Source organism: Lytechinus variegatus, chromosome 18 (assembly GCF_018143015.1).
Source record: "Lytechinus variegatus isolate NC3 chromosome 18, Lvar_3.0, whole genome shotgun sequence".
NCBI classification, from domain to species: Eukaryota; Metazoa; Echinodermata; class Echinoidea; order Temnopleuroida; family Toxopneustidae; genus Lytechinus; species Lytechinus variegatus.
The window spans coordinates 6,024,926-6,036,983 of NC_054757.1; the positions used below are offsets into that span (position 1 = coordinate 6,024,926).

The window sequence follows — 12,058 nt, forward strand, 5'->3', positions numbered from 1 at the left end:
TCTCCCACTCCCTCCTCTCTTTATTAATAATCTCTGTTGCTTTATTACGTTTTCATCTCTATTGCATTCCCTTCCTCTTTGTCTCTCTTTCTATCTTGTTCTTCACCTTACATCTCTGTCCCCATCCCCCTTCATCGTTCCAAATCAACCTCTTCTGGGGCCCGTTGCAGAAAGAGATGCGTTTAAACGCAAACCAAAAAATCAATTGCAAGTCCCAAATGCGCGCTGTTGATTGGTTAAAATTCAAGTTGCACATGATTTTTAGAGTTGCGATTGATTGCAACTCTTTCTGCAACAGGCCCTAGCTGCTGTCTTAAAACATATTTCTCCTGCCAAACGCATGTTGCAAAATACGAACGTTTAAATCCGGTTTATACTATTATCATTTTATTCTACAATTCTTTCATTTTTTTCAGCAAACTGCATTTTCACCAAATATATACATTTCGTAGCATTCTATATCTCCATTATATACATATCATATATGAATGTTCATAAGTACCTGCATATATTATAATTTGTGCCATATTATTAATACCTCAGTAACATCAAAGCAAGCGATAGACTTGCGCCAGCGCCAGTTGACAAGGGATAGGCCTCACAAAGCTGTAAATGATTGAATAGTGTCAATGACCAATCACAACCTCTGTTGCATGCAGAAATTGCTCAACAGGATGGACGTTGACCAATCAGAAACGCTATTTCAAACTAGGAGTCGATTGGAGAACAGTTGAGTTGCGGGAGCCTAATGGAATTTATGATGCAATGCCATTTTGCCGATGTAACTGAGGTACCAATCCAATATCATTGTCATTATATCAGTTCTCACATAAGAACGATGATAACACATCTTTCCTTGAATATTGTAGCTTTCAAGACAGTCTCATTAATAAATAACAAATAACAAACAACAAAATGCAAATAATAGATAAGAAAATATCAACACGTTACTGAATTGATATACATTGGTCAGGTGAGCCTTTGTAACGAGTACGCTAATTTCACTGAAAAAAAATGTTTTCCGAGAACTTTGAGCATAATCATATCAAAGGCTCTTTTACTGACATTGCCGTATTCATTTGACGGTTAATATTTTCATCCCTCTTATCACTTATTTTTAAAAGGATGTAAAAAAAATGATTTGGGTCGTTTTCCTATGAATGTGTAAGGTAAAATTTAAACTTGATAACAAAACCCATATTGATCAGCAAGTCTAATTCAAAACTAAAAGGCCTACTGATTTATGAAAGTGATTGGTTAAGGGCTATCAAAACAAAGCGAATAAAAAAAATCTACCAAATTTCATAATATTCTGTCTAAAGCAAAATGTATGTGTAAATTCAAAGGCTTTACCAGAGCTGGCTATAATAACAAGCACGCTTATATCTTTGGCATTCAAATAAGTACTTCTAATAATTTCTCACCATCGGACAAAGTAGCCCATGGTTGAATACGGTTTACAGTTATATATTCATGAGATAAACATTTCAAAATACGGATTCTAGGAAATCAAAATCCTACAAAATTTAAAGACTGTGGGGCTATTTGCACTTTAGTGAGAAATGACTAGTCTATCATAAATGGACGAAGAATAAGGTACAAGTATTTGCTCTTAAACTCTGAAACATTTTGTCCAATATCAGGGCGAAGTATAACAGCATTATGCAATATCTGCATAGAAAGATATTTCCAAAGTTAAACAAGAAAAGTCAATAAAATAAAACACATCATGTGGCTAGCGTTCATTGAACAATATAATTTCATCTATAAATAGTTCTTCTGTCTTCTAATTGAGATCATTAACCAATTAATGTTGTCCAGAGAATAGCATAGTTTAAAGTCTTCTCTTGAATGACGAGATTTAGTCACTCATGTTCACTCCGAGAGCAGCTGCGTGCTGCTTAGCGCGCATGCGTAGACTTTCGATGCTACTTGCGTGGACATTGGGCCCAACGACCGGTGAGGAGACAGCGGAATGCAACATGGATGGTCCCGAAGGCCAGTTTAAGGCTGAGGGGAGATGGTGCGCGCTGAAGAAGGCAGGGAGCATCGAAGGGTGTCTCTCGAATCCGGGCAAGTAGCCGAGTGGAGCGCCGAAAGTGGTCCGAGGGAAAAACCCTGCGGTGCCGACGTCAAGAAAAGGAGGCCGGAACGCAGGAAGGTTCAACGAGGACTTCGTGTTTATGGTCTCGATACCCGATGATGAAGTTGGGTCGTACTTGTCCCCTTGTTCTGTAGCACAAAGAGACATGGATGGATATCATTAGAAAATTGGAGATGCTAAGAAAGACATAATATCCCAGAAGTCATGACTTAAAATTTACAATTGGCTCTTGAAATAAGGTGGTTATGGGCGAATGTTTTAACATAATTCAATCCACGTACAATGAATTTTTGTAGACATATATTATCTCGTTACATCGAGTAACCTCTCCATGTTTTGTGAAACCTAACATTTGGCTACAGCGAAACGTTCTTGTCAAAGAACATTGACGAAAATTGCATCGTCAGAAAAAAAAGTTATTATGCCTATTCTTATTTCCTATCGAAAATTTGAAAGAATGAATAAAAAAAAGACATAGGAAATGTAAATAAAAGTAGATTTAAAGTGAAGTCTCTTTATAGGACAATGTTTGACTCACTTTCTTGAGAGGTTGACCTCGGGGATGATGCAGAGAACGAGTCACCATCTTTCTCCTGGGATCCGCTACAAACCGAAGTCCGATCGACTTCATCTTCATCCGGTTTCGATAACCGCGCTATCCGTTCCTCTTCTTCCCGAAACTTTCCAATATCCCTCGAAAGAACGGCACCACGAACGTCCACCGCTTCCTCTTCCTCCTCATCCTCATCGTCCTTATCGCTGCCGTCGACATCGACGTCGCATTCGCGTGACAGAACGCCGTCGGACCTCGGGGAAATCATCGCCGGATGAAAATGCTCGCGACCAAAGTCCGTCGTCGGGTGCCTGCGGCAACCGTTGTCCAGTTCATCGTCGACCAAATTCGAGGTTTCTGGTGTCATGGATTTCTCCTCGGTCTTGTCAGGGTTGCTTTGGTTGTCGTCGTCGCAGTCGTTGATGGACTTGTTGCGTTGTTGCTTCCTGAACTTAGCGCGACGATTCTTGAACCATACCTTGAAAAAGAGATATAAAAATAAATCGATGTGTTTTGTAAAGTTCTGTTACACTTTTAAGTGAGCTAAGTGAAATAAATTGATATTCTCGCCAAAGTGGTTGTCTTTAGACATTAAATAGATTTTATTGTTGTTTTATGCTATATACGTTTGATTGTGATATAATTTGACCACTTGACATGTAATTTTGATTGTATAGTCATTCATTCGTTTATTTCCATTTTCAACAATTACAGTTTCTTCTGTACATGTTGACATATATAAATAACAAAACATATTTCAAATATTCCTGTACAGAAAATTATATTCAAGATTATTACAAATCAGGTTGGAAATGGAGGAGGCTGCTAAAAAGCGGAGCTTGTAGAGTGCAGCCTCCTAATAAATATTCTTGCAGTTGTTTAGCATATAAAAAAATAAATATATATAAATATAAGGTGGTATGATTCAAATATGTTATGTATCCTTTCGATTAAGTAGTTTTAAAAAAATCATGATTTAATGACAGTCATGATAGTTAGTATCCACATCTGTTTTGAAATATTGAGAAATTGTGAAGTTTGGTGAAGAGTATGATTTTTTTTCTATATTTACACAGCATGATCACATCGCACAAGCGTATCTAATCTTCTTTATAAAATACACTGCATTTCATAACTCGTTAACTTACATCTTAAGTGATGTTTGCGTTATTATTATTGCTACTTATTTGTTCGTTCGAAGAGTTTCTTAAAACTAACTAACTAGCAAACTAGTGATTTGCTATTACAGGAAGTAAATGAAATTGGTGAATCAATCCTGGATAATTTATACATTCATTATTTTTACTTACAGTGTGTAAAAGAAAGATTTGACACACGAGAAAATAATCAAATGAACCCAAATATATTTCAAAAATAACGTCAAGGATAAACATAATAATACAACTAATAATGGAACAATGGTTATGTTGATGGTAGTAATAATATCAATAATAATGGTAACAATAATGATAATAATTATAATAATGATAATAAAGATTATGATAATATATTTCATAATAGTAATAACATGGACGATGAAGATGATCATAATGATTATTACGCTGACGATGATGGTGGTTTATATCTAATACATCAGAACTTAATCATAATAATAATTACCTGTATTCTGGCTTCAGGCAAATTGGTACACATAGCGAGTCTTTCTCTCATAACTACATCCGGGTAATGCGTCTTAGCGAAAGTCTTCTCGAGAGCAGCTAGTTGCTGATTGGTGAATGCTGTGCGACTGCGCCGTTGCTTTCGATGGGCCCCGTAACGAGCTTCCAGTATGATGTCTGCTTTTAGAGAGAAGAGGAAGACAAAGAAGACAAGAAGATAATTTAGATTTAATTAGGCTGTGGTATGAACAAATATAAAAAAAGCGAATCGAATAGTGATTGCGTGAATATTGCGTGAATTATCAACATTTCTGTGGAATGAATACTAATGTTTTCGTGAGGTTCTTTTTTATCATTAGTACCCACAAGTGATATTTTCAAAGAAATGCCATTAATATTCTAAACAATGCTAAAGTAAGCCATTCATTTGGGGAATGATGTGGAGAAATCATTTTGTTTAATCCATTTTGATGGATGCGTTTGATATCTTACCAGGTATTTTCCATTGAATGTAATAAACGAAGATAAAAGATGTTATTTTAAACAAAAAGTCAGTTTTGATGTTTATTTGTTATGATTGATTTCTTCACAATTATTAATAGCAAATAAGCTTATCTTAACTTTTAAGTATTTTCATTTAATATATCATTATTCTAAGCCCTTGAAACACAAAATAAAAATCACCACTCTTCTAAAGTTTTTAAAACAAATTTAATCAAGATACAATTCTCGCGGCAAAATACAACATTTTCCTTTATGTAACAGGTCAACATGAGCTTCACATATTCCAGATGGGAAATTAAATCCTTTCCAACACCTATGGGAGTGATATTTGGAAATCAAGTGGGTATTCTGTCCCCTATCGTTGGATACCTAGTACGTCCATTCGATCCCTATACCACGGATAGCTTTCTTAGAAGCGGACAAGCACGTTTCAAGTCCTCCTGACAAAATGACTCATGCCATATTCTGAAGAGTTTATGTCATAGCATCATCAGAAAACCCTCATAACTATCATCCCTCGTCAAAACCACATACATCATTGCTTGCGTTTAAACATACATCAACTCCCCCCAAACAAGCCGATTTCTCCGCTTTAGAAAAGACCAACAAATCTGCCCCCATTAAGCGCTGTCTGAAATCAAACTCGCCACTATTTACTCCGGAAAAGAGGGAATATGCCAAAAGCCCTATTTCGACCGATAAAAGGGGGTAATATCTCGCACCATAAATGTATCGAGCGAACGCCTGCAATATCATACCGCCTCTCCCATGGGGTGTAGCTGCTCGCAGCGAGCCCCCCAAAAGCTGCCGGTATTTTCCGGCTGCCGGAGAATGACGAACGTGCTGGGCATACGGCACCGCGAATTAAAACAAGATTCGCGAGGCGTGAAACAAGACGGATCAAAAATCCCCCATGAACTTCGTTTAATATTCCCGAGGATTTGTTCTTATTAATACGTTTAGGGTTTAAATCGGGAGGGATTAGGTAGATTTTAGATTATTTAAGCTTCTCAGAAAGGATCAGGTTTCACGGACGAACACCTGCCGACCTAAACGTGTTTCTGGTATCACACAATTTCCTCTTTGTGCTAAATTAATAAGGGAAATTAACACGAGACCTATTTCTCCCAAACAAGAAAGAATGAATAATGAATATTCCATGAAATCCACGTTATGATGAAAACAAAAAAGAATGCGATTGAATTTTTTTAATGTTTGAATCCATGTCAACTACAGTGTAGGTTGAAAGTAATCCATTGATTAATAATTCATACTACTGCGAAAATACAGCATACACGATAATGAACATTCCCCCAAATGGAGAGAATAATTGCGCGGCGCAGGGTCATAAAATTTGTAATCAATACAATGAACATGTATTTAATGGTGCGTACTGGGTAGGCACTTAACTCAAAGAATACGTAAGAAAAGTTGGTATGATTCTTTACTGTGTATAGTGCAAGGTATTGCTGCGTAATTTCAAACAGTTTATAAAATTCTGTAGTACCGCTCGACTTCATATATATCGGTATTAACCCCATCCTATTTATTTCCTTCATATCTGATGAATAAGGGATTCTTCAAAGAAAATGGGAAAGAAGGGGAATAAATAAACGAATAACAAGCTGGAAAATTTGAATACTTCTCCCTGAAAGCTCCGGAGACATGTTGAAAATAAAGTAAAACTGTTATGATTGAATAAATTATCGTATGGAAATACATTAGTTGAAAAGAATTTGAGACTTCACCCTCTATTGGCACTTAATGATATTTTCTTTCATTACATATGGTTTATAATACTCAGAATTAATATATTAAAAGAAATCAAAACAGGAGATATAATATTAGAACAACGTTATAAACTTATAGAATGGAACTTAAATGAACTTTTCAAATGAATTTCTACATAGGCATACATGTATATAAAGGGTTTTAGTTGTGGGTAAGTTATTATTTTATACATTAAAAAAGAATAAAACAATGGAACTTTAATGAACTTTTCAAATTGAATTTAACATAGGCACATATAGGGTTTTAATTGTGGGTATTTACTAATTTCTACATTAAAACGGAACAATAGTGAAAAGTAAAATGGAACTCTTGTAAAACAATGACGTGCATGATGATTAATAGATAGGTAATTTCTTCAAAGTGAGATATGCTTATTCTAAACAAAGCTTATCAAAACGCCAAATACCTGATAATAACTTATTACCAAAAAAAAAACGGTCGAATGGTTTTCGAAATGGAAATGGAAATCAATATATTCATTAAGTACATATCAATTAAATTATTCTCACATAACAAATTTCGATAAATAATGAATTAAAGAAAATGCTGCGCAATGCAGCATAATGCCTTTTTGATGTTTCAAAGTTTTAAAACAATTAAGTATTAATGCTGACAAGATTTTTTAATAGACGCTATAGAATTGAGCATTAAAATTCGTTATATCAAATTATTATTCCTCTGTCATTTGAATTTATGCGTATAGTTGATAAAAATCATACTCTTGTCAAGGTAATTCTGAATACATATTAAAATCAAAATATGAATAGAAATTTGCACCATTGACAGTCAAATTTACAGCTCTCATATTTATTTTTATTTGTTATTTGGCTATTCACCTTAGAATCCAAATGTGTATCACCCCCTTCTGTAAAAGGTAGTGACTTGAAAATAGAAGACTGATTATAAATAAATTTAATATAATTTCCTTTAAAATAAAGACATACATAATCAAAGAACCATGCCACAAAGAACTATATTCAAATGATTTCCCCCGATACAAAATATGAGTTAAACACTGTTTTTCTATCTTTTAGCCCTGGCACATGCCGATGGTATATAGTAATTACAATTTTTAAAACTTTTTATTCGCAGGTGATAACACTATCCTCTTTTAAGATTGAAGTAAACTTCTAATAACATCTTCTCGACGTGTGAACCTACGGATGTAGGAGAAAATAGAAGTATTTTCAAAAGGGCGTATTTAAAGTTTTGATAAAGCTTAAGTCAACCGAAAGGGTATAGCGATGACTGAATTTCTAAATCATAACAAATGGATTTTGTTTCTAAAAAGTAAAATAATTTACAAGAGTTTCGACTAACTCACCTGCAAGCCTTTCGGCGAGAGAGAGAGCGTGTGTGGACGGGCGATAACCAGCTTGCATCTGTAACGCCTGTTGGTGCATGCTGTACATGGCGCCGAGAGCTGCGGGGTTGTAACCTCCGAAATGCTGCATCGTTGTTCCAACGCGGAGGAGAATTAAAAATCCGGCGATCAGAAACAAAAACTGCGTGAAGAAACACAAAAATAAGCCCGTTGGTTTCACGAAGTTTCTAGGTAAGTGACTTAACACCAGAATCCTATGAGATATGTATCTTCATGAGATAGGTAAGTGTGGGGAGGGGCGGTGTTTGAAATAAGTGTGTCCACTGCGAGCTTTTGGAATCAAATGACCGCTGTTGGTGGGAGCAGTGGCGTTTTAACAGTATCTTATCAACAAGTTTGCCGCACGTGTTACTCCAATCGCCGTCATCGCAATAGGATACCATAGGGATCCCTACGACAAAGCCCCCAAACCGCAATGCTCATACTAATTACTTGCCATCAAAATGGGCAGATTAACCACTTGGCTCTTGTTTGGAAAAGAGACCGAACTCCACCACGGACAAGTGCACGGAGCGTGAAAGAAATCCACGGCCTTTCTACCATTTCTTCGTCGGAAAGGGGTATTTCTTGGGCAAACAGATACGCCGCAGCGGGCGGGTTGGTAAACGTGTCTTGCCGCTTGATACTCGGGCAGTTTCAAGTTGTACCTGAAGGCGTACATGTATGTAAGCATACCTTATGTTTGGCGTTCAATAAACTGAACGTACTCGAGGGATCTATCAAAGTGCGTAAAGGTTTTGGATATTATATTAATTCAAGGGTTTTGAATTTGCTTAGCTTGCAGTGCTTGCTTGCCCAGAAACTACATGTATTTATCAATGCATCTCTCAGTTAACCCAGCTACTTCAAATAAGTTTTGAATAAATTAAGGGTCGTTTTACACTCAATCACTATATCTTCCTCGAAGGCTTGATTTCAAATATTTGAAATATTGATTAATCAGAATTTATTTGCAACCAGTAAAGTGTTTTTAAAAAGACATAATGTGAATTCTAGTTTGTGTGGTTGTATCAATGTGAAAACACTGACTACGAGAAAGTGTAATAAAAAGTCCTATATTTGTTTGCAAAAACTTGCCTAAAAAATCTTTTCTAATTAATGATATATTGTTTTTTAATTGCGGCAATGTATTGTTATTTAGCTAAGGTAGAATGCTGATACCTATCTTCATGACGACATTTCATTTCAGAAATAGTTTGAAATTTGATATCTGATAAGCTTCAAGTCGCCATTTGCACAACAACAAAAATATATCTAAAAAAATTGCTTTACTTTTCAAAAATACTTTAACAAAAAACATTTAAATAGATGAAATCGCCTTTGTCGTTTTTTCTGTTTTCTCATTCTTGCTCCTCATGGTAACTGACAGGAAAATAGTACATCCCTCCCATCTTAAATATTTTAAAATACACACATTTTCTCTTTTTGTAGAGCTGGTATATTTGAAATTAACCGCAAGAGGCCAGAAATATGAAAATGGCGGACTTTTCGCTTTTATGTGGAGCTAAATTCTGGTGGAAAAAAGAAACAGAAAAACAAAAAAAAGTGCATGTGTTTGTACATAAAACAAAGGGGCGATCATGCTCTAAAGAATTAGAGGAAGTGGAAGAAAGAGAGAGAGGGTGGAGAGGTGCATGGATGTGACGGAGTTTTTCTTTTATTGAAAATTAAGGTAGGTAAGACATCGGTTTTTGTCATTTCAGATACCTCCGAAATTAGTTTACTGTCCGAATCATATACATGTGGGTCTATAAAATCACCAATCCATAATGTCGTATGCCAAGTTATTATTAACAGTCCGGTTACGTACGAGAGAAACAGTCATGCTTTCTTCATGATCATTAGAATATTGAAAATATATACACTGTTAAAAAAAACCTGATCTTACAGAAAAAAACAAAGAAGATTTTTCAAAAAGCATTGACAGAATCATTCTGTAAATTCATAAGACAGAAATTTTTCCTGCAATTTAGCAGAACAAGTCTTTTTAAAAAGGGGAAAAGTGTGTTTTATTAAAGGAAATTTGTAAGGTTCCATACACCAAATACCAATGTCCTGTATTACGCAATCTGGTAAGATTACAGGTGTTCTCGAGACTCTGCTGCAGGAACTTCTTTTATTTTAAGGATAAATTTTCGAACAGTGTAGGCTTACTTTCACAATGACTATAACGCAACAATTTGATATTCATAAGGTAAAAAAAAAACATTATGAACTAAAGAATGTTCTTGAAAGTAAGACTTGGAGTTACAATGTGTCAGATACGCACTTCATACATCCTGATCCTAATCATAATAGTTGCTTAAATAATGTGTCAATCATTTTTACTAATTTCTCCCCTCACTGAGCGAGATCTGATAAATAGAGAAATTGTGGCACTTTGTTACTCTAACGATTCAAATTACGAAATAAAACAGCAATTTAAAATAAGATGGGAAAGATAAGAAAAACATGAGCATACACTTTCCATTACGTCTTCCGCTCATGCGAATCTGAATTTCATATTTAGTGATGTTCAAAGTAAACATAAAACTGCTACTATATTCTTATAATTCCTTGTACGTCAAACAATCGTTAAAAAATATCATTATTGAATTGATGGGAGTCTCTCCTTCAGCTATATAATCTATAAAGATTCTTGTCTTTTGAAAACCATAGCGAATATTAAAAAGAGATGACATGATAATTTCCGTACATCTGCTCAGGCATGGGCGACTTCAAAGCATCAAACGACAGACAGGGAAGTGAAATTGCTAATTGTTTTAGGACTTTCGCTTTCTGCGTTTGGAATCCTTCTCCCCAACTGATCACGCTTCATTTAAGTTCTATAACAGATATGACATTAAAGCAATCCTAGAGTCGCGCGGGTCTCAGCAAACCATGCTTCAATCCACATACAGAAGGGAATCATTCTTATTAAGATAATTTGATACCAACCAAAATATGGTTGCAAAAGGAAAAAAAATAAGGCCCGAGTATCTGTGCACTTTGATTAATATGATCATAGTATGTACATGTAAGCATAAGGCTGAAAAGGACAAGTTAAATTGATTTGAAAAATAAAAAGTTCCCGCGCCCTAGTTCAGGGGAAAATTTTCAGGTATAATTAGATCGTTTCTTACTTACCGAAACTGCAGTCGAGAGAAAGTCTGTAATAAGTCCAGGAATTGGTATAAGGAGAGTTAGTATCCAAGAAGAAAGCAAAAGTTAAAGTGGAGACGAGGATAAGTTTGAATCAAGTTCCTAAGACCCTTTGGATTTTTCGTCAAACGATGATCAGCTGGAAGTGATGCAAAACAACGGACCGTCCTTTATTTTCCGCCCAAACCAGCGGCGACGTAAAATTGTTGTGGCTGTGAAAGGCCTGGAGGATGGCGGGGGTTCGTCGTGACGCGGTTTTTCATTGTCCGTCAATCAAATAACTACTCGTAGTAAAGGGGGAGGAGTTGCATCCATCGCGCCTCATTAAACTCTGACACTTTTGAATCAATCGACTATTCCATTTTGACGTAGGTGAGAATGTTTAACAGCCATACTAAATAAAACTTGCAATCACCATTTTCCCTTGAATTCACGCTATCGTGTATCAAGTGGAGTCCGATAATTGTCATATTTTTGTCTAACTATTACAGAATAATGACAGTGGTTTTGTTACACACCTGAAAAAAAAAATTTAAGAGTCTTCCCCTTTTTGTGGAATTTTGGAATGGTCCTGGTGTAAAGTGGATCTATTGTGACCATTGGCGGCTAAGCAAGATATGCATCCGGCATTAATTCCACCAATGAATGAACGAGCAGTCGGTATCATTTCGACGCCACTTCTTCCTCTATCTACTTCACCAAGGAAGCGTTTCACGAAACGTCTTGTCATTGATTTTCATTGACAAATATGCTCTCAAGCCAATCAAATACCACTCTTTCAGGAGCATATTCCCGTTACCAGTGAAATTAATACATAAATTGCATTTAAAAAACGCTACCAAGATCTAGGACGAAAGAGGTATAATATAGAACCTCTTCAAAATACTTGTAGAATGATATAGATGCTATTAACAAAGTGCGGATAATTTAAAGGAAAGAGATTAGAGTACTCTTGTAACTTT

The 12,058-nt window shown here is 35.7% G+C and overlaps 1 protein-coding gene across 3 annotated transcripts; it reads right to left on the reverse strand.

Moving 5' to 3' along the window:
• Positions 1 to 595: 595 nt before the first annotated feature.
• LOC121431990 (diencephalon/mesencephalon homeobox protein 1-B-like) lies at positions 596 to 11,362 on the reverse strand. Of its 3 annotated transcripts, none has more exons than XM_041629795.1 (5): positions 11,082 to 11,362; positions 7,896 to 8,076; positions 4,278 to 4,453; positions 2,643 to 3,135; positions 596 to 2,232 (listed from the first exon to the last, which is right to left on the reverse strand). In XM_041629795.1, exons 2-5 carry the CDS (start codon positions 8,023 to 8,025, stop codon positions 1,862 to 1,864), a joined length of 1,170 nt encoding a protein of 389 aa, XP_041485729.1. In that variant the 5' UTR covers positions 8,026 to 8,076; positions 11,082 to 11,362; the 3' UTR covers positions 596 to 1,861. The 3 variants fall into 3 exon arrangements, with proteins under 3 accessions (XP_041485729.1, XP_041485726.1, XP_041485728.1); XM_041629792.1 differs by having other exon boundaries at positions 4,278 to 4,456; XM_041629794.1 differs by lacking the exon at positions 11,082 to 11,362 and having other exon boundaries at positions 4,278 to 4,456; positions 7,896 to 8,359.
• Between the last annotated feature and the right edge of the window lie 696 nt (positions 11,363 to 12,058).

Coding starts and splice junctions, on each gene's coding strand:
- LOC121431990 (XM_041629792.1), bottom strand. CDS start 8,025: ATGCAGCATTTCGGAGGTTACAACCCCGCAGCTCTCGGCGCCATGTAC. Junction 3,136..4,277: donor TGCCTGAAGCCAGAATACAG/GTAATTATTATT, acceptor CTCTTTTTCAAG/GTATGGTTCAAGAATCGTCG. Junction 2,233..2,642: donor GAGGTCAACCTCTCAAGAAA/GTGAGTCAAACA, acceptor TTTGTGCTACAG/AACAAGGGGACAAGTACGAC.